This window comes from Alligator sinensis, unplaced genomic scaffold (genome assembly GCF_000455745.1).
Source record: "Alligator sinensis unplaced genomic scaffold, ASM45574v1 scaffold2168_1, whole genome shotgun sequence".
NCBI lineage: Eukaryota > Metazoa > Chordata > Crocodylia > Alligatoridae > Alligator > Alligator sinensis.
Window position 1 is genome coordinate 39,800 of NW_005843215.1, and position 26,997 is coordinate 66,796.

The following is a 26,997-nucleotide window of genomic DNA, read 5'->3' on the forward strand; positions in this document are numbered from 1 at the left end:
ATACAAGTTGACTTGCGTTGGGCTGATTTAACCCCAGAGGATTCCTTCTTTTCCTTAGGTTAATATTACAAAAAGGGGAAAGCACATGGTTGGGAGGTACAGGAAAGTGATCACTGGCTACTCCTTCTAGTGACATGATTGCCCCCTGTTGGATCCACAAAACAGATTAACCCCTCTGACCAGGTCCATGGGTGGGAAATCTATATACACCTCCAGGCTGCAAGGAGGAAGAGCAAAGCAATGGCGTCACCACATAACACAAAGGATGATTGGTGAATGAAACTCGGAGTCTCAAATATGTTCAGGATTTTTACGCACAACCTCATGAGCCAAGCACTCACCCTCATCTGGGATGGAGGGTAGAGTTCTGCTTGGGGTTACACCAATGTCAGTATGGAGTCGCTTCATTTTCAGATTGACTCTAGTGGAACCGAGATCATAATTGGACTCTATGTCCTTCAAGCAAACTCCAGGATCTGCTTCCCACAGACGGAAAAAAAGACGAATAGCCCAGAACTTCAGAAATGTGAAGAAACAAAACTTCTCGCTGACCACAGTGAGAATTCATGGCGCACAGGTGGGTTCAAGTAGAGCTCTTAGTGGTTTATAAGAGGATTCTCATTATAAAACTCACCAGGGCATGGGATTTGGCCTGCCACAGCTCTGAGCACCATTTTTATAATCAGCTTCATGATGTCTAGGTTTACATAAAGCCACTGTTCCTAGAGTCACGTGAATATGGGAGAACCTCAGCTATTCAGTTAAAACAAAAAAAAAAGTTTTTTCCTTATGGCATCAGATAAAAGCCAAAAGGAAGCGACCCGAGATGGAAAGGAAAAAGAAGCCAAATAAAGGCCTGAGTCACTGGTTTTTTGAATGCTTGGACTCATCATTTTGGAAATGGCCATTCCCTTTTGGAGAATACCCAGTCAATTGACATTTTTCTGACCTTTCTGGGTTCGTTTTATGACTGACTAGAAATAACAAATAGTGTTAGAGCAGCAGGTCTCCACACAGGGGTTGTGACCCCCCAAAGGGGAAGCAGCCTTTAGAAGTGGGGTCATGAGCCCCAGAGACATCCAATTATCCTGGGCAGGCTCCCAGCAGTGAGGTCATAGGAGGTCACAATCTGGCTGGAAGTTGGGTCACAAGCCCCAGAGTGGAGTCCTGGCCCATTATGACTGGGATTGCTGCACTAGCAAGTGAACTACCCACTAGGGAGTGTACAGGACAGGGCAGTGTCCCTTACCAGCCTGCTTTGGACCTTACACTATATGGAGCTTTACACCAGAAGTTCAGGAGTGAAGGCAGAGGGGAGTGGAGAGAGACAGAGGTCAAATCAAGATGGAACTAAACCAATTCTTTTACAAGAGACCTATCACCTCCAGTTAAAAAAGGAGCGAAGAGAGGAAGTCTGACACACCTAATCAATCAGTTCCCTCATTCCATGGAAATCTTCCTTTAGCCAGCTCCAGCTAGCCACAAGCAAACCATGCTAGGGAGGCCATCAGAGAAGACACCTGTGATCTTGGGCTTAATTCGCAGAAGTAATGACCACACAGTGCCCCTCACAAGCACTGACACACAGTGGCACCTACACAGCGCTGCTGAGGGTCCAGCTCAGAGTCCAATCCTGCTCATGTCAGTGGACAACAATGCAAAAGCAGCATGGGAACAGAACCAGCTTTCATAGTAACATTGCAGCTCCCCTGAAATTGTGGCACTTTCCTAGCAGTGTGAGAGACTCAGCTGTTTGGGAAACCAGCAAGCATCTTGCCGTGCTACATGCAGAGCTCGTCCCAGCTACTCTTTCCTTCCTTGCTTGTTTAAATCCAGCTCCTCTTCTCAGGACTTTTGCTCTTTAAAAGCCCAGGAGGGCTTCTGTGGATTCCACCTGAATCTGCAGTAACTATTTTCAGAGCTGGTTCAAATGGGGGCAAGGGAGGTGGAATTATACACAAGGACCTCCCAAACCAAGATCAAGATCCTGGCCTTGAGCTTCACCTCTGTGGAGCCATGATGATTTATACCAGCTGGGGGATTTGGGTCGATCACTATTTGGATGTCAGATTCAGACTCTGCTGTTCCCATCGCCATCACCTTCTGTGCTACTCTGCCAGTGGTTGTGTCACTAGCGAACCTGTTCTCAAACTCTGTGGCACAAAATCAATGAATGGGCTAGGGTGGCTGAGTCACCACTGCCCTCTCCTGGACACAATGTGAACTGCAGACCCGTGTGGCATACGACCCATCCTGCAGCTAGCTACAAAAGGGTCTGTTCTGGTTTAGCAGTGGGAGGGGGTGACTTTTACCCTATGTCTTTGACATAGATTTATGTTGACATAGCTCTGTTATTCTGGTGCAGGATGAGGTGTTATCCCCATATGACACAGCTGTGCCAGCAGGGGCACGGATGTTGAAGCAGTCACACCAGCAAAACTGCAGGGTGATGAGTGCAGCCTGTTTCAATCTGAGATGGGGAAATAAACTGTCCCATAAAAGCATAGTTCTGTCAGTATAAGCAGGGGGGTCTTCCTATAAGCATTTTAATAGCCATGACCCCAAAAAAGACACGGCCCACCGCTACTGTACACTTCAAAGAGGTCAGAGAGATGTTACAATATCACAGATGAGAAAGCAATGTGTGTTGAGCACAGATATAAAGTCAGCGTGTAACTAAAGGCGGGAAGGGTCCCTTATCAGCCTTTCAGTTATGAGGTTTATTTTTAACTTGCAATTATACATTTCATTAAGTGCCCAAAGCTGAAATACAGCAAGATCCTACTTGCCTGTGGCAGTTCAAGTGATAGAAACACCCTGTGGATGGCAAAAGCCAGCTTTATTTTCAGCTCTCTCGGCTTGCAAAAAAACATAGGAACCAGCAAGCAGCCATGAGAAATGCACACACTGAGTTAGCCAGAAAAAATCCGAGGTCCTCCTCCCCTCTCCCCACCATAAAGCAAGTCCTGCAAGGACCTGACTAAAGCAAAGGTCCAACTAAGTTCAGCGTTGGACACTGGGAATCAGTCTGAGGTGGTGTCATGGGAGGCAGCATACCATATAAACGTACTCTCTCTGTGTCTAAACCCATTCTTGATTCTCTCAGGCTTTGATGGGATTTAAGTAGCCCATGGGTCCCGCAGGGCTCTCTGCACATGGTTCTTTCACCCAAATGAGCCAGAAAGAGCACTAGAGCCCTGATTTCAGGCCTCTGAGTTGCTACCAAGAACAAAAGGCTTGTAGCTGGCAGCGATTCTCAATCCAGATGCCAGGGCACCCTGGATGCCATGAGATCTTCTGAAGAGTGCCCCAAAGCATGAGGAGATAAATCCAATTTTGGTCTGTCCCTGCCTGGCCACCGCTCCACCCCCATCAACTGGCCCCTCTGCAAGGAGGCAGCACTGTAATAAATATATTAGCTTTTAAAATGGGGGGCACTCCATTCACAAAAGTTATGGAGGGGCCTTCAGATCAACTAAGGAGTGCCTTGAGTCTAAAAGGGTTGAGAACCACAACTCTACAGCCACTGCCTCTCAAACACACAAGCCTCTGCTCTGCAGAGCTCCGACACAAACCATGTCCTGTGTTGCACTCAGGGCTGGGCAGAGACCGTATGCATTGCAGGGAGCCAGCTACTAACTCAGGCACCCATCCAAACCTCAGGAGGAAGGGGAGGGGAAACACACACCCGGCTAGATGCCAATACAGCCTGATGATGGGTGACTAAACTTTGCTGGAGAGTTGATCAATTGATGAACGGGGAACGGGTACTTACAGTTCATTCAAAATCCTTATCTTCTCTTCCTGGGGTAAGACGCAGAAGGCTCAAGGTTGTCATGGTTTAGCACAAAGAGAGAGAGTGCCAGCCAGGCTTCTTTTCACACTAATTTTATTCTCACTCCCCACCCTGAAAGAATTACTTTAGAACAAGGTCATGCAAATAGCCTAGCATAGCCTAGTGGAGATCAAAAGCAGTCACATCACACCTTGGCCAAGCTGCAAAGAGAACAAAAAAAGCCCCACTGCTGTGAACTTCCTCACAGTAGTGCCCTGCCAAGGCCACTTATAATGAAACTGAACAGCAACAACAACAAAAAAACAACCCTTGCCTAAAATGAATAGGCAGCAAGAGTGAGATAAGACTAATGAGGAAGTTAGTAATCATAAAGCACAAGGTAAAACAACTATTGTCATCAGTTAAGCAAACCCAGCTGCCATCCACTTCAAGAGGGCGAAGTTCAGAGGCAGGAGGTAGGCGAATACAGTTGTCTCTGATGGCTATTTCCATGCAATTCCCTTCCACATTAAGGGCCCAGGAAAGAAGACTGTCATTGGCTGCATGGCACCTTTGAGGTATAAAGACCCATCTCTCTCTGGTAGAGCTGTCCCTAGACTTCCCAGGGTTTAGCTTCTGATGCGATGGGTTTGGGAACATATGCATTTGTATGTCTGGGGATGAATGCATATGTGTATGCAGGTGTGATGGCTGCTCGATTCCTGCCCAGAGGTCCCAAAACACCCAGGAGGTTTTCACAGGCCCATTGAGGGGAAGCATGTGGTAGGCAGACTCTAGGCCTGTCCCAGTTGCTGCTCCCTCACTACTTCTGTCCTTTATCAGTACACCAGGACCTGATGAAAGAGTCACTTGGGCTCTTAAAGACATACAAAAAACTAGAACACTTGGTTCCAAAATGATACCTTTTATTAGACCAACTGGAAAATGGCAAGAAAATTGTCCTTTTCTGGGCTCTTAAAGCACCTCCTGGGATTTCAAAGCATCACAATGCCACTCTCACAATGCCACATTCTGAGACAAGAAGACCACTGAGCCACCAAACACATTTACAAGTGCAGAAACTGTGGCACAGGGTGGGGAAGCTGCTTGCCTGAACTCTCGCAAGTAAAATCTATGGCAGACTGGAGGCAGAACTGAGGCAACACAGCTCTCATTTGGCCTGGCTTCACCTCAGAGCAGTGCTGAGACTTAATTAGCCAGTATTCATTAAAGCTGCAAAAAAGTACCACTGAACCACAAAGTGGCACAAGGTACAAATTGCACTAATATTTTACCAGAGATTGCCCTAGTGAGCAGAGCAAGCAGGAAGACCTAGGCATGTCCTCTTGGGACTAGCATGCTCTTTACATACACAAACACGTTGGGGAGGGACATGGGATGGCCTTATCCAGTGCAGCAGTGCATTTGCACCCTTCTTTGACTGTGTGGTGTAGCACACCAAGTTCTCTGAGCTCACTGGCATGTCAATGCAGTTTCAGTCACCAGCTGGTCTGTTCAGGCTCAGACCAGAGCCCCTGCTTTCACACTGCCACAGAGGGCAAAGGGTGAGTGCCACCGCTGTTTGTCCTCCCTTCTACCTGCCGCCCCTCCTCCCCTCTGCTGAATTAAGCAGCAGGTGAAAAGAATGGACAAGGAGCAGTGGTGTTCAGTCTCTGGGTGCCAGAGTTAAGTGAAAGCAGGGATTTGGCCAAAGTCTATGCTGATCAGCTGGTGAGATCAGACAGCATCATCTGCATGTGCTATGCAGCCAAAGGGGATGTGGCTGCACCTCCTTGCCTCGATCCTAGATCCACCCATGGCAGTTGGCAGCATTTTTTGACAGCAGGCCTGATGGGCCAGGTCAAGTTCAAAGCAGGTCACCACTAGGACCTGGCCACTGCTTCTTCCCACCACCATTGCCTCGCAGCCAAGGTCCCCATTGCCCAACCACAGTGCAGCACAGGCAAAGTCCCACTACCAAACTCCACCAAATCTCCAGCCCCACTCTCAGCTTCTAAGCACCTCAGGATTAGGCAGCTGGCATCTCAGTAGCTGTCATTCCCCTGCTCTACCCCCCACCCCCACCCCCCCAGTTGTACCCAGATTTTCTTGCTCTCCTCCAAGTCTCATGTTCTCTGCAGAAAATGTCCCTATCCAGAAACTCCTCCCGAATAAGGAGGAGTTAAGAATTCCTCAGTAGGGCTGTCCCATATTATCCACACTTTGCAAGCTCTATCCAGCCTTCAAAGCTAGCCCTGTGGTTATCTGTAACAGCCGCACTGGGATTGGCATGGCCTTGCGTTCAGGAAACAAGCCGTGGGATCCCCTGGGGAGGGCTTCCCAGCAGAGGCTAGATAATGAAAGAGGGAATCCAGTAATAAGCCCTGTGAGCGGAGGAGCTAGCTTGGAAACATGTCAAGTGTTTACCAAGCTGGTAATAATCAGGAGGAGGAGGGGAGCGGGGAGGCGGTGGAAACCCAGAGGTTACTGCCAGCAGGCGGGAGTGGGCTATTTTCCAGGGATGGGGAACAACGCTGCTGTAGCTTAATTACCACTGTGTCCCTCCCAAGGAGACTGCACTGATGGAAGGACTGTGCTGAGTCTTGCACAGTGGAAAGAGGTCACGTGGGAAACCAGAGGCTGCCACACACCTCACTCACGATGGGCATGAAAAGCTGGATTCTCCTCTTGCATAGGTAGAGAATGATCGGGGCAGCCCTGTTGGAGCCAGGGAGCTGGTGCAGTAGGGCTGGGAATAAGGTCCCCTGGCATCAAAAGGTGGCACAAATCTACTGGGGCTGGAGAGGACAGAGGTACAGAGGCTTGGCTTTGCCAATACACAGGATGAGGCTCCTACATACAGCATGTGCCATGACAGTGGAGACAGAGAGAAGCTGTAGCTTCTCTTAGTGCCCCACACCTAGAAACTGGACCAAGATCACCTCACACATGCACTCTTTTCCCTGAAAGACACCAATCCACTTCCAGCCATTGCACATCAAAGTGTTTCTGGAGTATCTATCTACCTCACTATATTTTCTCAGCTCCTTTTATAATACCTGGAGTGCCTGGCCTGGGTCCCATTAGAAACCACCACACCCAGCCTGGGTCCTGTTATCACACCTGTAATACTGCATCCCGGGTCCCATTATAACCTGTGATGCCCAGACCATGGGCAGTGCAGACTTGACAGGGGTGGGGGAAATGAGGCAGTATGGCAATGCAGCATGTCCTACAGGATCCCTTCTTTGCTGGTTCAACCCCCCTGTGGCCTCCAGGAGAGCTTCTGGTCCCCACATTAGGCCTAAACAACAGTAACGCTATTCTTTTGCTTGGAGCAAAAGTGACTCAAAGTGGCTCTAGCTGGCTCCTCTTCAGCCCTCCACCACTGCTCGGTGGAGAAAGAACCCCCATGACAACCAGGGCAGCGAGGGGCTGCTTAGGGACACCTGAGACACTCCTGTGCTCCTCACAGACCCCCCCACAAGATCTTGCACGCCTACACTGCATTCCCCACTGTCCTCTGCAGGCCTCCTGCGCCACACATCCCACTCAGGCAGAGCTGCATCCCCAGTGCCGGCTTAGCAGCTGCAGTGCTAACCCATGTAGCACCTTGCATCCAAGTGAAACAGTCCAGGCCTGCGTGGAAGAGGCAAAGAAGCTCTAGGACCCCAGGAGCTTCCACTCAGCGGGAGAGGCTGGGACTAATGGCCTGTGTCTCCTCCTCAGACACATCCCTGAGACCTGAGCTCTCTAGTGAGAGCTCACCAGTGGAGGACCCTTATCAGCATCAATTTGTTTTGCCAGCAGGGGCTTTCATGTTACTGTGAGTCTGCAGAAGAAGGGCACTTAATGCAGCTGGGCATCTTCCCTTCCTGGGTGGGCCAGCGCTGGGGCTGTGGGGGATATCAACCGTGTGCCAATTAACACTGAAGAAAACAGTGACTACAGCAGGGGAACCTACAAGCCAGGATTCCCAGGATCCTTTCTTATTCCTGAAAAGACTTGTTATGCCTAGCCACATCCTCAACAGTCTGCAGCACCTGCTTTTTGCCAGGAGCCTACCCTGAGGTACCAGAGAGGACCTGGCTCTCTGGGCAGCCCTGCCTCTACAGCTCTTGTTGATTGCAGGATGCCTGGCTGCCCCCATCCCATCCCAGAGACAAGTCATCTGCTTCTCGGGCATTCCACAATGGCCCCCCTTGCCCACCCCCTCCAAAAAGGATGGAGACCCGAGGGGAGTAGGGGGGAGGGTGGCGGGGGTGGAAATCAAGCATCACTCCTGCACTGAACTCCAGGGCAGGCTTGCCACAGAGTTTCCATCTGATTAATGGCCTCTTTCTGAGGAAAACCAACACTCAGGGCATGACCCTGAAGCCCCTGGCTCTCCAGCATGGGCATTGCTGACTGAGCTGGTTGACAGCAAGGGGGAGGGCCCCTTTCACTGCCATCTCACCCTCCAAAGGCTGTGCCAGGCCAAGGCTGCTGGGCCACCAGAAAGGGGCACCTAGGGCCTGCCTCTGCCCAGGCCATTTGCCCTGCTGATGCGGCCACAGTGTTTCATGCATGGAAGCAGAGGAGGGCAGGAATTCTCCCCCTTCCCCACCTTACAGGGGGGTATGTATGTCTGCACAACAGGGCACTTACTGATCATCGCCGACTTTCTTCACCCAGGCCATGTCCCGCTCAGACTGACTGGTTGCCAGGTCCTAGGGAACACCAGACACCCCTTCTTAAGGTCTGCTGTGTCCCCTCACCATAGACCAGCCTCACCTGCCTTCCAGTTCCTCTCACTCCAGTCTCTAGGATTCCCATTAATACCAGTGACTCCCAGAAACTGGCTGTCCCATCTCTCCCCTGGCTTTGCGAGGCAGGGACAGCCCTAGAGCAAGCTAACTAGGTGACACAGACTCTTACTACACATGTGATGACCCCCGTCACTGGATCTGTAGCCAGGGTTGTGCCAAGGGCGTTGCGTCTCAGGTCAAAGGCAGCTGGCACTATGGATGAAGCCCACAGGGCCAATGCCAGGCTCGCCTCTGTGCTGCAGCCATGGACAACAGGTTCCACCTGCCCCATTCCTCTCCCCTGCAGCAAAATGACCCCCAGAAGGGGCCTCCCAATCCCATTATCCCTGCCAGGGACAAACAAGGTCCCTTCTCCAAGCAGGACTCCTTCTAGGAGGGAACGAGCAGCACTAACAATTCCAGGTACTTGGGGATTTGGGTTCCAATTTAGAGGTAGTGGCTCTCACTGCCAGCTGCATACCATGACTGAACCAGAGGAGTAACAAAGCAACCAGGCGCCCGGGGCAGCGGGACACATGGGGGCAATGATGGCTACCCCAGTCGCCCCACTCTAGTTACACTACTGCTCTGCACCATCATGAGGGTCACTGAGGATGCTCCAGATTTAGCCAGTGTGAGACATGGTAGAATCTGGTACCGGGCAGGCCAGGTGGCCAGACAGGCCAAGCAAGCTGGGTGGGCAGGGAGGGAGGAAAAGGCAGTGTGCAGACATCCCGTGATGGTCTCCTGACATATCCATGGCTGACCTTTTTCCACATAACCCCAGAACAGGTGAGGGCCCCTTCCCACACAATAAGCCACACCATGGTGCCCTGCCACCTCGCTCACCTGTGCCCGGGTCTCCTGCAGCTGCTTGAGTTCAGCCTGAAGCTGCTCACACTCGCCCTTCAGCTGTTCCTCCCGGTGCTGTGAGTGCTGCGCTTCCTGCCTGGCCTCCTCCAGCTGGGCCTCCAGCCTCCGCACCTCCAGCTCGCTGGGCTGCTCCAGGCTCCGGGGGCTCTGCCAGCTCATCGAGCGGTCTAGCACTGAGAAGGAGGGAGGGGACAGTGCAGCTGCAGGGCAGTGCTGGAGGGAGGGGGCAGACCCCCACCCCAGAACTGGCTGGTGTTCACTGGCCATTGCTACCACACCTTGCTGTCAGAAGGAGTTCCAGGAGAGGATCCCTGGGCCCCAGGGAAAGGAGCTCACAGCCAATTCATGAGCCAATACCAGAACTCTCAGATCTGAGCAGAGTTGGCCATGACCATATGTGGACACTGCAATGCACAGCAAAGACCCAAGTGCCAAGCTGCAGCTCTGGCTACAAGAGTAATAACTTGCTCAGCAGCCAGGGAGGTGTGCACATACACATTCATTCATGCATGCATCCACACATATGCATACACACACATGCACAAGTGCATACACACACACACATCAGTGATCCACAGGGCCTTGAGTAGCACAGTTCTGCTCCAAGAACTGGTGTCCAGACTGCCACTTGCCTCTGAGAGCACTGGCTTGATAGAACCAAGGGCCAGATCCCCAGCTAGCTTACATCAGCATAACTCTACTCATGTCAATGCAGCCATGCTTATTAGCACCCGCTGAGGATCTGGCTGCATTCCTCACGCCCTCAAGATGGCAGCCTCATCCTTGGTGTTCAGTTAGCCCTTTCTTTAACTATGCCAGAAGGCAGGCATCTGCCGCAGCAGCTCACACCACTGAGCATCAAGCTGCTGCAGCGAGGACAGCATCACTATTACACCATAGCTCAGCCTGGAAGCCTCCTCTGCTAAAGGACCAAAGTGGTGGCTGGTGGTTGGTTGGGAAAGGGGGAAGGTGGGGCAAGAGACTGCTGTGGGTGGAGGTAAATCTGAAAGCAGAGCAGCCTGTTTCCTACTGCAGGAGTACTCACTGAAGTGGGCATAGGCATCTTTTGCACCAGTGACCCCCACAGTCCTCAGGACTCACTAGCAAAGCCAGCAGTAGCAGAAGCCCACAGTCAGCTGCCAGGCAGCAGCTTTGCTTTGTGCCCCACTTCTGCAGTAGTATGAAGGGAGACAGGGACCCCAGCCTAGACCTGCTATCAAGCCCTACGTTTGGTTCTGCCATTGCCTTGCGACAGAACCTTGGGCAAGTCGCCTCCCCTGGGCGGTGTCTCAGCCTCTCCCTGCCTGTGACACTACTGGGTGGGGGAAATGGTGACCAGCTCCTGGAGCACAACCCGGTTCCCCTGCTTGGAGATCCGGATGCTAACGAGAGTGCAAAGGCAATTGCTTTCCTCACCCCCTCCCGGCAGGCAGCAAGTCAGCAAGTCAGCTGGGGAGCAGAAGCTGCGACTCAGCAGGTCTGACTCAGCGCCTGCTCCCTCCAAGTGCCTTCCTGGGCATGCAGTCTCAGTGAGGTGAGCTCCAATTACAGGCCGTGTACTGTGGACGCCGCCCCCCCCAACCTTCCCAGCAGAGCCCCAAGATACTGCCTGGCTCTGCCAGCTCCAGCCCTGCCTCCACCCAGACTGCTCTGTGCCCAGGATCCAGCTCTCGTCAGCTCCTGCTCTCTGGAGCGCTGACCTGGCACTAAATGTGCTGTGTGTGTGTCTGTGCGCAGCCAGCACTTAGACAGGCGGGGGGAGGGACCAGGTCCACCAGACTCCACATGTGGCGCCGTGACCCAGAAGGGATCACATTCAGATGCCAGTGCCTGGGCAATCTCATTCCCCGGAGCTGTCACAACAGAATCAGTGTTTCTGGCTATGGGGCAGGTGGGGAGGGGTCTGAAAAGAGTTTGTGGCAGCCTTGAGAAACAGAAGGTGGAACCCACAAACAGAGGGGCTGTGGCACCCTCTGCTGGCTGGAAAGCATTACATGTTGAGACATGGGATTAGGCTGCTTCTGCATCCCAGCCTCCAATTCCTTTGGGGAGCAGACCCCATGCTGTCCTGAGTGCTATTTTCAGTGGGATGAAATCAACTGCGAGGGAAATGCTGACACCCCCACCACCCTGCAGCTGTCAGGCTGGAACTACAGAAAGTAACCCCACAGCCTGCATTGTACAGGAGGCTCTGGCTGGAGCTGGCAGCCCTCCAGCATAGGAAGGGCTTGAACTAGTCCCTCTCTGTTGGACAGCTGGTGACTGGAGTCTACTCCGTAGCCTGGTAGCACTACCCAGAACTGTTCCAATAGGGTAGCAGTTGGGCCAAAGCAGAAGCCTCTCTGATACAAAGGTCTCAAACCACTTCTTGGGCAAACTCTATTCCCTACCACTTACAACTGGGCAAACTGAGCCTTTGGGAGTCTATGGAGACATCATGTGTCCAAGGCCTTGCACTGAACTAGCAAACATATCTTCTGACTCAGACCCCGCTCTGCTCACTGCACAGCCAATCCTAGTCTCCAGCAGCCCCATGCTACCAGGAGCCTACTTGGCCTGGCTGGAAACACGATAGGTCTGACAGCTGACTTTTGCTTGCTAGGGGAAGCGCAATGAGTCCTTGCAGTAGTGTGGTGCAGTGCTTAAAGCAAAGGGATTGGCAGCCTAGACTCCTATGTTGCTGCCACAATTCTGCCCCTATCTTGCCACCTTTGGGGAAGTTGTATACTCTGGGCCTGGGTCCCTCCATGTGTGGAAAGAAAAGATGATAATGTCCAGGCTCCTTCGCAAGGCACTTTGGGATCCTTAGGACAGTGACAGGTACTCCCTTGAATAGTCCCAGTCATGCTCAGGTTCCTCTCATACTTCTCTGGCAGCATAAAGGGACCATAAACAGATCTAAGAAACTTCCCTGGGTGTGGGGAGATTACACTTCCCTTATTTGTGGCCCTGGAATTGGGGGGGGGGGGGGGGGGGGAAGGGGAGAAGAATGCTGCAGGGGGAAAAGGGCCAAGAACAGGGACCTGGCTGCAACATAGTGTACTCCAACCATCCCGTATTTCCCAGGGCTTGTATGGGTTCATGCAAAGCAGTGTGCAAGTTAGAGCAGCCATCAGGCTGCTCTAAACAGCACAGCTTGAGCAAGCTGTTGGCTGTCCCAGAATACCAGAGGCAGAAAGGTGGCTTAGAAGGAGCTGGGGACCCTAGCTAATGAGAACACAAGTCCTCGGGTTCCTACAAAGTGGCTGGCACTGCACTGAGTCCCCCTCAGAAGACCAGAGCCTTTCCTGGGGCAGATATGTAAGACTCACCATGCGTCAAGGCAGGGTTGCCATGGAGTGACAAGTACTGGACCTCCTGGTTCTGCAGCTGGGAGTTAAGGTTCTGGAAGGAGCTGCCATCTCGCTGCCTCAGCTGCTGCTCCAGGTTCCGGATGCGATTCACGTGCGTTTCCACCAAGGCTCTCTGGGGAATGGGGCGTGGAGAAAGACAGGGTGAAGGAAGACCTCCCTGCCGGGCACACCTCCCATGCTGCACACGTAGCCTCATTCAGGTGCCAGAGGAGAGGAATCCTGACGAATGCATTCAAGACCTTTTGCACATACACCCGGTTCTCTTGCCTTTTGCCCTAGTGAGGTACCTGGAGCTGCAGACTCCAAACAGAGGTGCAAGAGCTCCAGTGCAAAAAGCATGGCTGCCATCTTGATCGGCACTCCAGAGAGCGAACTGGGGGCATCCAGAGCTAAAAGCACAAGGTAGGTACTTGTAACTCTTCCTGTATGGAGCAACGTGAGGTAGAAGGGGAGCTCCCTCCCTTAGCAAAGTATACAAACACCTGTGAGATTTATTGGCTAAACCAAGTCCATTTCTGAGAGGAATTTTTCCAAGGCACAGAGGGATCTGGGAGCTTAACCCTCTTGGGTCCCTTTGAAAATCTGACCCACAATCTGTCCACACAATGGACACAGACAGGTCTAAAGCCACGCAACTTGTATTGCCCCTGTGGTAGCAGTCTCTGCCCAGAGGCCAAGGGGCCTGGGGACTGAACTCCCATTTCTCCCCCACTCCAGAAAGTCTCCATCTGAGGCAAGACTGAGTCCCAATGCTAGGGAGCAGCATAAGAAGCCTCCTCTAGGCCCTGGAAACTGATAGAGGACTCCATCTCCAGTGTTGTAACTCCAGCTCCTTTCAGCCAGGGCCAAATCCCAGCTGGGGTAAATCCACATAGCTCCACTGACACTTTGTGTCCCAACAGGCACCCACCTGGCAACATCTGTGGTCACTGCACCACTGACATCACAACAGCTGAATGTGGGATCTGCTTTATGAGAACCCTAGCCAGCAAAATCCCTCCAGCAACACTCTCTCTCCCATTAATGCCTGAATCCCATCCCCTTCCAGGGCAGGAAGCAAAACACTGGCTCCCTGTGGAGTGTATTCCTATGGGAATCATGCCTGGCTGTGCTCAGGTCCTCAGTTACAGCATAATAAGTGGAGCAGAGCAAAGGATTCATAACAGGATGATAACTAGAGCACAGCCAGCAGCTCACTACCAAGCGTGGGCTCCACACGCACTGCTCTCTTTCGCTTCACAGGATGAAACACCCTCCATTGATTCAGCTCTCAAAACCCTTCAGGACAGGAGGAAGGATGCTGCAGGAGGGTGGAGGATTTTTGCAAATTCCATCCCATTTCAGTTCCTGTCTGGGATGCGTCTTAGCAGTAGCCAGTCAGGTGGTATCACTGCTAGTCCCCAGTTGGACAGGAGTGACCCACAGGACCATATCAATGTGATGAACATAACTCTGGGGGCACTCACGGGGAAGGGCACTTCAAGTCTTGTGAGCAAGCCCACTGATTTCCCTCACTGAAGACCTTCAGGCAAGCAAAACTTGGCTGCAGAATGGCATATAACCAAGATGGTGAGCAATCAGCAATAACTAAGATGGTGGCTCCATTGCACTAGGTGCAGCCCATCCCCAAAGCAAAAAAGGGTTCCAAGCAGCCCACAGACCACATACAGCAGAGGTTCCTGAGGCTTCCTGCTCTATATACTCTGTGCATAGGTCTTTACTGGAATGAGAGGCCTGGCTGCAGTAGGCACGAACATCCCTGTGCTTGCAGTAACCCATCCAGCTTGGGTACTGACAGCAGGGTTTCACCCCCACCAAAGTACCAAGAGTCATAGCCTCACTGCCCTGGGTGCCCAGCTAACTAGACGACAACCAATCTGGCGATACTGCCATCACTCTGACTGTCAAGCAGACAGGCCCTGGTGACGCAGATAATTTAAGTGACTTGTCACAGGGCCCAAAATTCATCCCAGATCCATTCAGTGTCAGCCAAGTGACTCAGCCACAAGGCTTTCCACCTCCTTGGGATAGGAAGAGAGCTGATGGGATCGACCAGCTATGGAAGTCACTGCAATTTGGGGAGCAGGAGGAGCCAGAAGCCAGGGTGGGGGGGCTTTCAGTACCATGCAACATGAGACCCAATGAAGAGCTGGGCTGCAGCTGGCAACATAAATGCTGTTGTGTGCATGAGGCCTGGTGGGGACAAGAGCACTTCTCCACCAATGGATCTGTGACGGGGGGTATTTATTAATGTCACAGGCAAAACAGCACTGCAGTAACACAGATCCAGGCGCTGTGCAAGCAAAGGCACCACATTCTACTGTCCAATGCAGGGACGCCAGCACCACTGCAATGATGATACTTTAGGATGCCCGGCACTCCCCTCAGACTCTCCAGCCAGAAAGCTCAAAGAACTCAACTGAGCTTGGCTCCACCAGTGTAATACAGCTGATCTCAGAATCCTTACCCCCATTTCACAGTCTCCTGGGGTGGCAAAGCAATCTGCCAGAATCCTTACCCCCATTTCACAGACTCCCGGGGAAGCAAAGTGAACTGCCCAACATCAATGCTAGGGCTAAGAACCCAGGGGCCCTGACTCCCAACCCCTGGCTCTAACCACTAGAAAGACCCCCCAGGAGCCATGGGAAGAAGCCAGCAGGCTACCTTATGTGTTCATCTGGCCCCCACTCTGGAAGGCATCTGAGCACCTCAGGAACAGGAATGTCTTTATCCACAGAGCAGCCCTCTGAAGCACCCATAATGCTTGGCAGATGGGGAGCTGAAGTGCAGAGGCAAAGAGACTTGATCAAGGATGTGCAAAGGAGCCTGTGGCAGAGCTGAGACTTGAACTCATGACTCCTAAGCTGATGAACCCACACTTCCAAAGCACAAACACTAACCACAAAGCCAGCTGGGAGACACTGCCTCCCCTAGCATCTGGATTCCTCTAGCATACTTATTCTCCAACTGTTATGTACCCCAGATATGAGCACACACACAAGATGCATGTGCAGGTACAAACATGCAACCAAAGGCAAACACCAAAGGCAAATACACCCAGGTCAGAGTTCTCCCTGGGACCTACCATCTCCCCCAGCTCTGACTCCAGGTCGGTCTTCTCCACACATAGCTTCTCATAGGCCTGGATCATTTCATCCAGCTGCTCCTCCCTCTCTTTGCTCTTCTGCAGCTGGAAGGCAGGAAAGAGGAGCTGTCTGGAGGTGGATGCAAGGATCAGAGGGCAGCAAGACCTCCTCAGTGCTGGTAGGACTGCAGGGGAGTGGCTGATAGCAACAGTACATGCACTGAAGGCTAAAGAACAAGATCTGAGCCAGCAGAAAGCTCCTATCTCCAGTGGAGCCCTCTGGTACTTCAGTACTAGGGGAAGACACTGCTGTTCCAGGCAGAGAAGTGGATGCACTCATGGTGACAGATAAGAAGTGAACTCCAGTTTTTACCCATAGTGCCATTATAAGCTGTAGAAATGCAGAGGCCACTTCCCAAATGCAGCCACCTCTGGAAAGCAGCAGGACAGCTACTAAACCTCATGCAACAATGTTTTGGAAGAGGTAGAAAACACCATGCCTGGTTTAGATAGCTTTGGGAAGGGGGTGGATTTGAAAACAGCAATGTATAATGACCTGGGCTGAAATTTGGACAGGGCACCAGAGCTGACCTCGCCCCGGCCTGAGAATGCCCCATGTTAAGGGCCTGCAGATCTCCCTAAAGAAGCCCACAGACTTCCTCCCACACACACATGCGTGCAGTGAGAAGTTCAGCTACTTCCCTATCCCAGACCCTACTGCTGCTCTGGTCCCTGCAGATAGGAACCAAGAGCCTCAGCAAAGAAGCAGCAAGGCTCCACGCATCACCCCCAGGGCTCCCTGAGCCATCAAAGCCACACACCTCATGCTGGAATTGGTTTAGTTGCTGTTGGAGGCTGGCCTTCTCGCTCTTCAGCAGGGAGCTTTCCTTCATGTCGTAGACCGAGAAGATATGCTCCTCCCCGAACTCGCCAATCACTGGGTACTGTAGCCATGGAGGGGGTGGGAAGGGGGGGAAAGTGGGCACCCGTGAGCACCTGCTGGTTCAGCACAGGACTCGGCATGGCCCCAGGGACCGTCATCATGCTAAACACATGGGGAATTGCACACTCCGGGGTGTGTGACAGTGGCTGCAAGCCCAGAGCTGCACACGACTGGGTGCACATGCCTCCAGCTGCACCACAGAGCTGTGCTACAGGAATACGGAGCTGGGTGCATGAGGTTGGAAAACACACAGCCTCAGATATATGCTCCTGGGATCCATGCTGGAGCTGCCTCCTCTGTTGCTCTAATGGCCCCACTAGTCACACGCCACCACCCACCCACCCACCCACCACCACCATCCATCTTTGGCCTTGCTACTATTGCCACCCACCCCAGACTTTGGCACAAGTCCTGGGGCTTCAACCTCCCTTGTTCTGGTCTGCCTACCTTGGCTATGACTAGGCAGGGACTGGAGAGAGAGTGGGAGGGACTGACCCCCTGCATGCATCTCACCTTGATCTCGTACATCTTCAGCCTCCTCTTCAGGGTGGAGTTCTCCCTCTCCAGGCCGGTCAGGCGGTTTTTGATGTCGTCGTAGGCCGTAATGAGGGCGAAATGTGAGGCAGAGCACATCTCACTGGAGAGGTCTGTGTTTGGGCTGTCCAGCCACTCCTCATCTTGGCACAGCGCCTCCTGGGTGAGGATGCTGATGTCATCCTCGAACATGGAGTCCATGGCACGGCTTGGGGCGGGTAGTCAGTAAGACTCCCCAGGCTGCGTCGGATCCCAGCTGCAGAAGAACAACAGGGATCAGGTTGAGAAGCGGCTGTGTCATTTGACTACTCATTTGCACCTGGGGTGCAGAGATGCTGAGGCCTAGTTATGCAAGATGCTGTACAACCAGTGAGGCAGCCAGTGCCCAAAAGGGGCTTACAATCCACAGACCAATGGTGCTCAATGTTTTGGCCCCATGAGCCAGGTGTGGCACAGGGGCTGTCTGCGGGCCAAATCCAGCCTTGTAGACTGGCCCAGTCCTGCCAGGTTTGGGTCCCAGGGGCTGAACACCAGCTTCTCCCATGTCCCTGCACCAGGTCTGGGCACTGGATCCAGCATGCAAAGCACTGCTCCCCCACTGCCAAATTTCCAGACCTGTGGGGAGCCCCACTGGTCAGATGACACAGGGCTGTGGGCTGCCTCTGGCCCTTGGGCCAGAGGTTGAGCACTCCTGACATAGACAAAAGCCATGGTATCCCCATCACACAGAGAGGGAACCAAGGCCCAGAGAGATGAAATAACTTCCCCAAGGACTTCCAGGGAAACAGTAGCAGAGGTAGGGGGTGAACCAGATCTCCCATTCCAGCTGAGCCATTGAACCCCAAGGTCTAAGCAGGGGATGGAGAGAATGACCTCAGGCAAGCCCAGGGAGACTGTCCCCCCCAGGGAGAGGAAATGGATGTCACTGGAGACACCAAAAAAGCCAATAGGTTGAAGCCTTAGGGAAGGGACTGGGGGTGGGGAGGGAAGGTCTCACAGGGTGATGTACTGCTGCTTATTAGCAAACTGCCACAGGAAAACCAAAGCCCTGTACAGATGCTGTTCTCACAGACTGCCAGTGGATTGTGGACCCTAATCCTCCATCCTTCTGAGCAAGAAAAAGCGAGTAAAGAACCTGGGGAACAATGGGATGAAAAGACCTCAGTGCTACCCTGCCAGTGGCAATGGGCAGGCAGGGAAAGGAAAGAGTTGGTGGGTAGGACTGGGAATATTGACAGAACACCCCCCCCACCCCACCCCACACCCATGAAAAGCTCAGAGACAAAGGCAAGAAGCAGAGATGCTAATTACCTCACAAGTCACGGGGAAGGAGAGGGAAGCTGTGCCCTGTCTAGCACCTTCCCCTTGACAGGATTAAGGCGCTAGGCAAATGTGACTTTAACTCCACCCCCGCCCCCCCCCAAATCCCCAAACTGGATCCAGGCTTTGTGTTTGCCAGGGGGAAGGATGCAGGGAAGGCAAGGGATATTTTGGCTTTTAGGAATATGTTGACTCTGAGGCCAGTACATACAAAGCTCTCAGGAAGCTCTTAGAGACAGGTCAAGGATTCCCCCTGTAGCTGAGCAGCCTGTCAGAGCCAAGACACACCAGCCTGTCACCAACAGCTCACAGGCAGGGATCACATCTGTCCATCTTTGACTTCTCCAACCCTGCCTGGTCCCATTTACAGCCATGAGCGTGAATCTGGAGCAAGGCACAAACTGTGCTGCAGTGAGATGCCTCAGGCCTTTCCACCTCTTACCTGCCCTGGTCCCTTGGAGTGGTGTTGCTCACTCCTGTGCCCATTCAGGAATAAGCTAATACTGGCGTGAGCACCCTGGAGGCTGGCACAAGCGCACAGATGCTGGGGCTGGCCATCCCGCTTTCACTGCAAATGGGAGCGTTACACTCTCATGCACAGACAGGGCCTAAGTGTAATGATTCCCCTTTGTTCTGCTGCTCAGGCTCAGAGAGCTGAATTCAGACAGGAGCCTGGGAGCTGGAGGGACTTGCACCTTCTCCAGCATCTGTATCCTGTCAGTCTGGGCCATCTCAGCCAAGTGCAACAGGATGCACCAAGGGGAGGGATCAGTTACATGCCAGTAAGTGGGGGCGAGAGTAAAGAGGTCCTTGTCAGTATAAAAGATGCACTGCAGGGAGCCTGGAGAACATGAGACTGACTCCAGATTCCACTCCCCCCTGCTTCATGGTGCAGGGAGATTAAGTGACTCTCCCAAGGTCCCACAGGAAGTCTGAGCCAGAAATAGCTCCCTGCACTGATGACTCCGCACTGATGACTGAACCGCAAGGCTTTTCTTCCCTCCTATAAATAAAAGGTAAAAATGCAGTGCCCTATATAAAGACATGTTCGTCACTAATAGCACAGACAGCCTTTCTGATTCACCAGGGAAATAACACCAACACACGCACGCACCTCACACCTCTGCATGCCAGAGACCTGCCTTAGAGCCGGGGGAGGGGGGCAGCAAGCCTCTGGTCTGTAGGTCACTGGTTCAAATGCAGACCAGGGCAGCAGCAACTGGAAGGGAAACCCAGCTGTTTACTGAACTCAGTGAGTGAGACGATGGCTACAAACCTGCTCTACCATGGGCAAATGCCTCCAGCATAATTGGGCCCTTTGCTAGCTGCTGTTAAGACTCATCTTTTCCCTCACTGCCACCTGGCTCAACAGCAGCTGACAGTGTTGGGGGGTTGTCATGTCTTGCCTTCACAGAGCATGGACAGGGACTGTGCAGATGAAGGGGGATATAGTGGCTGGGGTGATGGAAGAAGCCTGGGTCAACTCCTGGCTTTGGAACAGCCTTCCTCACTGACCTTGGACAAGTCACTTAGCCTTAGCCATCTGCCTCCCATAAGGGGTTAGTACCTCTGTGTAGGCACCCAGCTGGACATAGAGCAGGAGTGGCCACCCCACAGCACATGTGTCACAAGTGGCATGGGCAGGCTCTGTGCGTGCGGCACACACTGGATTCAGGAGGGAGCAGGGAGAACAGCAGCAGAGAGGGAAGGAAGAAGGCGGCAAAGCAGCAGATCAGGCAAGGAGTGGCACTCAAAGAGGGTGTGCCTGCCCAAAAGGTTGGCTCTCACTGACAGAGTGATGATCAGAGTACCAGGCAAGCAGCATGGGTGAGAAGATCAGACTATGGACTGGCCATCAGGGAATGTGGGTCCTGTCCCCCTCCACCACCACCCTGCTGCTTGACCTTGAGTGTGTCGCTCCTCTCCTCCCTGCTTCTTGTCTGCATTAGACTGCAAGGTCACCATGGCAGAGCCTGCTCCTCCCTTTGTGACTGTGCAGCCTCCTGCATGCCCTCCACCACTGGTAAGGGATCTTAGACTATGTCACCCAGGCAAATGAAGCCTGAGCGTAGCACAGGTGGGGGACATCCACGCCAGCTCATGCAGGTAACAACAGGAGTGAAAAGCTCCAGACTTCAGCCACCAGAATACAAACCCCCTGGGTGCCAGATCTGGGCACCAGCGCTTGCCACGTTGTCTTCATACCATGCTACTCATGTAACCACCTGCTGTGAACAGCCAAAGCCTGAACATAACAACTCATGTTAAACATTCTCCTCTGGCTCACAGATCTCAACCCCTGCGGCAGGTCAGTGTGCATCACGTCTGCCCACTTTTGACTCCCCATGTCACCAGGTCCTATTTCCAGTGGGGGGTGGAGGGAAGAGGGCAGTCTTTGGCCCGAATCTGGAGCATGGCCCAAACTCACACCTCTGGAGCTGTGGTGAGATGCCTTCACCCCTCTGCCAGCACAGCCCTCTAGGTTTCAGCACCCTGAGGCTAGCATGACAACACTGATCCCAACAAGTGTTGTGCCTCTTTCACTTTGTTATAATCATGGCCAAGGCCAAGTGTAACGAACCCCCCTTGATCCGCTGCTCAGGCTCAGAGAGCTGAATTTAGACAGAAGCCTGAGCTCCTGATGGCTAGAGGGACTCACACCTCCTCCGGCATCTGCATCGTGTCAGTCTGGGCTGTCTCAGCCAAGTGCAGGGGATGTACAGTGCATGTGCACATGTCAGTTACCTGTCAGTAAGTGGGTGCAAGAGCAAGGAAGTCAGAGTTGGTGCAACTGACATGCTGAGTAGGCACCTAAACACCATTCACACGCTCGTTTGGCTATGTAGACGTACCCTTACATGATACTGTTGCTACGTACGAGATCTCAAGCTGTTGATTTAGCGATGCAGGATAAAAAGCCACCTGAAAACACTTATTTCCCAAAGATCTTTTCGGCGGCTTGTCTCAGCGGACGGCGCTTCTGCACACCCGACAACACAGCGTTCTTTGCTGAGGGAATTCCAATTTAAATGCATTCAATTAAATAAAGCCCACATACATCAAAGTGCAACACATCATTACAAAGTAGAACCCAGTCTGGGAGGCAAAGGCATGAATGCACACACCAAAAAATCCCACGCTGCAAACTAGTGGGAGATGCACAGATTCACAGGCCTGGCCGGTCCAACTCCTACAAACCCCATTCAGCCCCTTGAACACTCCAAGGAAGAAACTGAAGCTTGTCTCAGACTGGCAGGCCCAGAGCATCAGCTGTTCATGTGACAGCTCTGATGTACAGATGAAGCTTATCTCCATGTCCCACAATTCCCCACCTGTCTTGCTGCCCAGGGAGGATGAACAAGTTGCCCCTCAGTTTCCTGATAAGCAAGTCACGCTGCAGCACCAAGAGACATGGGCAGTGCGCCCTGCAGTTCATGGGCCACACATGAACAGGGACTGCACCAACAAGGAGAACAGACCAGAGGGTATGCCACAAACTTCTCCTGGCTAACTTTCATGGGGAGATGACACCATGTCAGACCAGGTCACAGGTGTCAGCAGTGGCATCAATGGTATAAATTCACCTTGTTTCAAGATGGAGCTTGATCCCTGCATGAAGGGAGCTCCAGGGTGGCTGCAACAGCGGGGGAGGGAACTCAGTGACCCAGCCAGTCTCTTTCAGTCCTGCACTGCCCAGTGCATCACCTCGCAGAGCGACTGCTCTCATGAGTGCTGGCATAGACAACCTGGGCTAACCTAGCAGTGAGGACAGACCTGGGAAGAAACTAAGGCCTTGTCCTTGCTATGAAGTCAGCCCCAGCATTGCTCCTAACTCAAACTCCCACCAACTGCTCAGGAGACAGCACACACACACACACCGGTCCTACGTGTGACCTTGGACCTGTCACTTCCCCTTCCTGCACCTGCTTCCTCCTCCGACCTGTTGTCCTCTCTGTCCATTTACACTGGGGAGCTCTTTGAGTCAAGGGCTCTCTTGTACCATGTCACCGATTTGAGCCCTCACAGACTAGCCAGGACCAGAGCACTGTTGAGTCAGCACAGAATAAATACTGCGCTTGCTTTGAACAGCCTGCCATCCAAGCAGCTCACACAGCTGTTTGGAGATCCTAAGATACAAATCATTAAAAGCCAGGTACAAGAGGGGGAGTTATTTACCTAGCCAGACCAAGAAGAGACTCCAGACCTCCCCAGATCAGTGCTGTACATACCACCCCATGCTGCCTCCCTGTCTTTACAGGGCTACAGAGGCCCTGATCTCAGTCAGCACCTCTGGGCAATCAAGGCTAGAGACTATAAATAATAAGATGCAAACTTCTCACTCTACAGACCAGTGATATTTCAAACAAATTAAAGGGCTGTGAAAACAAACCCAATCCCCCAGACTGAGCCCTCTGGACTCCAAATCCCACCATGTGATATCCAGGTTAATTAAGCTCTTAATCATCCTTTCAAGCTCCAGGGCTACTCAAATATTATTGCTTCTCTCTGACCCCCTCACCCCAGTACCCCAGCCTGAGGACAGGGCGTACATCCAGCACAGATAAGAAGGCAAAAGGGTGTCCTGGAACTGCAGGCCTCGGCAGGAAATGCTGGCACAGGCTGAAATCCTGTCAGGGAGACAGGGAAGGGCTAAAAAAGTCATTGTATAAAATCCAGGGGGCAGAGGAAGGCAAAACAGAGGAGCTGTCCAATGCTACACGGGGCCCTCCTTGCTCCCTCAAGATGTGTCCTGTTTTGCTGCTGTATTTAGGGAGAGGCTATCAAGCCAGGGAACAGAGAATGCCAGGGCAGTGCGCAGTGTTGGGGGTAGGTAATGACTGAGTGCTTGGCACTCAGGCCAGGCCTTGTCAGACAGTCTCCGCAGGTTCCAGCAAGACTCCCCAGACAGGTGCCACAGTGCACAGGGGTGGGGCAGGGTTTGGCAGAGCTGCTATTTAGGCTGGGAAATCGAAGCATGTGGCAATTCATGCCAAGCTTTCCTGTAACTCAGCACAGTTGCCCTCAAGACACCATGGGGATCTGACACAGAGGATGCCACATCACTGCAGGGCTGAACAGCAGGAGCTGGCTAGGCCTGGAAAGGCAGGCCCTTTTGAAGCAGGGGTCCCTAAAGAAGTGCCCAAACCAGTGACCCCCTGTAATGATGGCCGTGCCCCAAACACAGTGAGGAGCCATATCAAAGCCAAGGGACTGCCAGTCCCTCACTCTGACCACTATACCCCAATGCCCCTGCCAGAGGTGGGACTAGAACCCAGGTGCTTCAACTTCCATCCTCCCCCCGCACTGTCTACTAAGCTGCACTTCCTTCAGCCTCAGGCTCTTTCCTCCCTACTGGTCCACGTCTCAAGTGAGGATCCCCCTGCCCCAGGGCCTCTGGACACCCCAGCTCCCCCCCTTGTACAGGCACAGCAGGTCGCAAATGATGGGCTTATGGGGCTGTCTCAACAAGGCATCTTCCTGCCCCCCAGGAACTGCTCACTCTGCATCTTATACTCCCAACTGTTGGTTCACCCGTGTGCCCAGCCCAAGGCAGCCAGCACCATGGATGTGCCAGATCAGAGCCAGTCTGTTGGGAGGCTGGAGTCACCATGGGGCAGCTGCTCTGACAGACCTGGGAGCACCCTAGGCCTGCCCTTGAACCATGCCAGGGGAGAAGGGTTTCCTCAGAGGCACATCTGGATGGGAGCTTTGCTCCAGACAAGCAGCATAGCTGAGCAAGCAGGGCTGGGAGCCAGGATCCCTGACAGGGTCAAGCAAGTAGAGTGGTTAGAGCAATGGGGGCTAGGACTCCTGACTTTCATACCCACCTCTACTACTGGCTCATCGTGTGCCGTGGCACTGTCTGCCTCTCTCTGCCTCAGTTTTTCCCTCTGTCTAATGTGAACATGCCATACCTCTGTGAGATGTCATCAGGGCATTTAGCACCATGCACTCTATGGCACTCCAGTGACTGCAGCTGTCTCTGATAAACCAAACTACTGAGCTATTCATTTATTCAAAAGATGAAAGGGAGCAACACAGTCACTACAGCCTGCCCCCTTATCCCCTGCCATTCATTTAACACTCCCTCTACATTTTTAACACTGGGTCTGACGCAGAACTCTGATACATTTAAAATGCAAAACTCGTCTCTCAGGGATTCCAGGTGTGGGGATTTGGGGAAACTGTTTGATAGCTGAGGAGCAGACAGGTGAGGCTTTGGCACCTAGGAAGGTTTGGGGAATAGACTATTATAATATCTTGCTAATTAGTTTATCCCAATCAGCAACAAAATAGTTCACAGTAGTTAACGTTAACTGTGTCGTTATTAAGTTCCAGAATTAACAGCTGCATCCTACCTTCCCTGCTATTGTGTCAGACTGTCAGCGGGCTCAGGCAGCCAGTACCACACCAGTTGCACATAACTCTGTATTACAAAGACAGTCTTTGCAGACATAAGGCCCAGAGATTGCTTTGCCTTCAACGTGAACAACCAACAAGCTGCAAACTCCCCAGCTGCAGAGTCCTGGGGCTGCAGGAGCCCAACAACAGGTGTGGCTCACTTCAAGCACCAACCTACAAATGGAAACAGCAGGAAGGAAAAGCGAAGGTGTCTGACACCCAGAGATGTTTTGCCACCATAGGGTCAAACAAAATGTACAGCCTATGGGGCACCTCCTTGCACATGTGCGTCCTAGACGACCTTAACACTAAGAATCCATACATGATCTACGGTCCCACAAAGTTTTTCCACAGGGCAGAGGAGCTCCCCCAATCTCCTTGGCAGAAACCCCCGTTCCTGCACCATGGCATGATTCATTCCAGATCATCACACTGTGCCCCTCACCATGGCCTTTGGCCTCCCTTTTGTCTCCAGCGAGATCTGATAAATCCCACCGAAGCCAATGGGAGTTACTCATCTCCTTTCCTCTGGGGGAGGAATTGGACACCTGCTCCGCAGCATGCTGGCCAGCTGGTACATTTCAGTGGCACTGAACAGAGAGCTGGTTTGCTAAGCACTTTGGGGATCCTCCAGGGACAAAAAGTGCTAGAGGAACAAAGGAGATCATCTCCCTGCCTCACTATGCTGCCCAGAGCCAGCTGTCACTCCGGGAGGGGTGGCAACACTTAAATTGCAAGTGAACTAGGAATTGGCTGAAACTCACATGGATCTCGATGCCTGCTCCTCATGCCCTCTCCAGCCACCCCCCCTCCTGAGCCACAAATGACACCAGCAGGGCTAATGGGAGCTTCTCAGGCCCAGCAGGTTTAAATGATGGGGGATGAAGATGACTCAAAGCAGGAGGTTTCTTTCCAAACCTGTATTGTACCATCCTTGCCACTTACAGAAGACAGTCCTGCCTCTCCCCCCACATCCCCCACCACCCAGCAGATCTAAATCTTTCCCTGCTTGCCCTGAGCCTCTTGATTACTCAGCTGTGACAGGAAAGATTCCTCTCCTAATTGCTTTTATTTCCCTTGGCCACTTTCTCTTTCACTTTGTGATTGAAACACAGTGCAACACCACACAACAGCAGTGGCTTCAGGTGGGGAAGGTAGAGGCAAGGGAGAAGGAGCACAGGGGGCATGACACATGTTGGTGCAGCCAAAGTGCATCAAGTGTGTAAAGGTAATTCAGCAAGCGTGCAGGCATGAGGACAGATAGTGGGGGAGTAGGGTGCTAGTGGCACATCAAGGGAAGGTGCCCACTTCCAGCTATGTCATAGACAAGCATGACAGCACACATGCAAATAACCGTGTGGCTGTGTAAGGCATGAGTTGGACGGAGCATGGGCACATGCATGTAATGCATGTCACAATCTGCAATGGTGACCAGACACATACCATGATCTGGAAAGCAAGCTTGTGACATGCTGGCATCCTGTGCGTGCTAGGTGCGCGGGCAAACACGCACACATGTAATGCCAGCACTGGTGGGCAAGCTTGTGAGAAGCAGCGTGCGTTTGTGTGCAAGGAGGTGTGAGCCCTTTAACCCTTTCCTCTCTGCTTTCCTGACTGCAACACAAACAACCACCATCGCAAACAATCGGAGGAAGCCAGAGCAGGCCTGCGAACCAGCCAGGTGCCCTGGCCTCCACCTCAGCCAGCCTAGGAGACACTTGCAAACAACAAAACACTGCTGCCTGCCTTGTAAAGCTGCTGCTTGCACCCCCGCTGCCGGCTCCCTGTAAAACTCTGCTCTGAGCTGCAGGCATTAAAGCAGCTCAGCCTGCCAACAGAGACCCCCCCCCGCTCTCTCCCACCCCATACACAGCCGTCCTGAGCCTCCAGATGTCACATCAGCTTCCAGATGTTTGTCTCCTGGC

At 52.7% G+C, this 26,997-nt stretch overlaps 1 protein-coding gene across 2 annotated transcripts in view; it reads right to left on the bottom strand.

Moving 5' to 3' along the window:
- TBKBP1 (TBK1 binding protein 1) overlaps nt 1-25,983 on the bottom strand; it is a 52,752-nt gene extending 26,769 nt beyond the window's left edge. Inside the window, exons 1-7 of one of the 2 annotated variants that reach the window (XM_006037981.3) lie at nt 25,837-25,983; nt 17,330-17,606; nt 16,695-16,817; nt 15,874-15,978; nt 12,747-12,900; nt 9,412-9,608; nt 8,423-8,484 (exon numbers count right to left, since the gene is read on the bottom strand). In XM_006037981.3, coding sequence (XP_006038043.1) covers nt 8,423-8,484; nt 9,412-9,608; nt 12,747-12,900; nt 15,874-15,978; nt 16,695-16,817; nt 17,330-17,551 — 863 coding nt within the window. In that variant the 5' untranslated portion in view covers nt 17,552-17,606; nt 25,837-25,983. Of the gene's footprint in view, nt 1-8,422; nt 8,485-9,411; nt 9,609-12,746; nt 12,901-15,873; nt 15,979-16,694; nt 16,818-17,329; nt 17,607-19,784; nt 19,985-25,836 lie in introns of those variants that run through there. The other variant, XM_025194466.1, reaches the window with a different exon arrangement.
- Nucleotides 25,984-26,997: the final 1,014 nt, after the last annotated feature.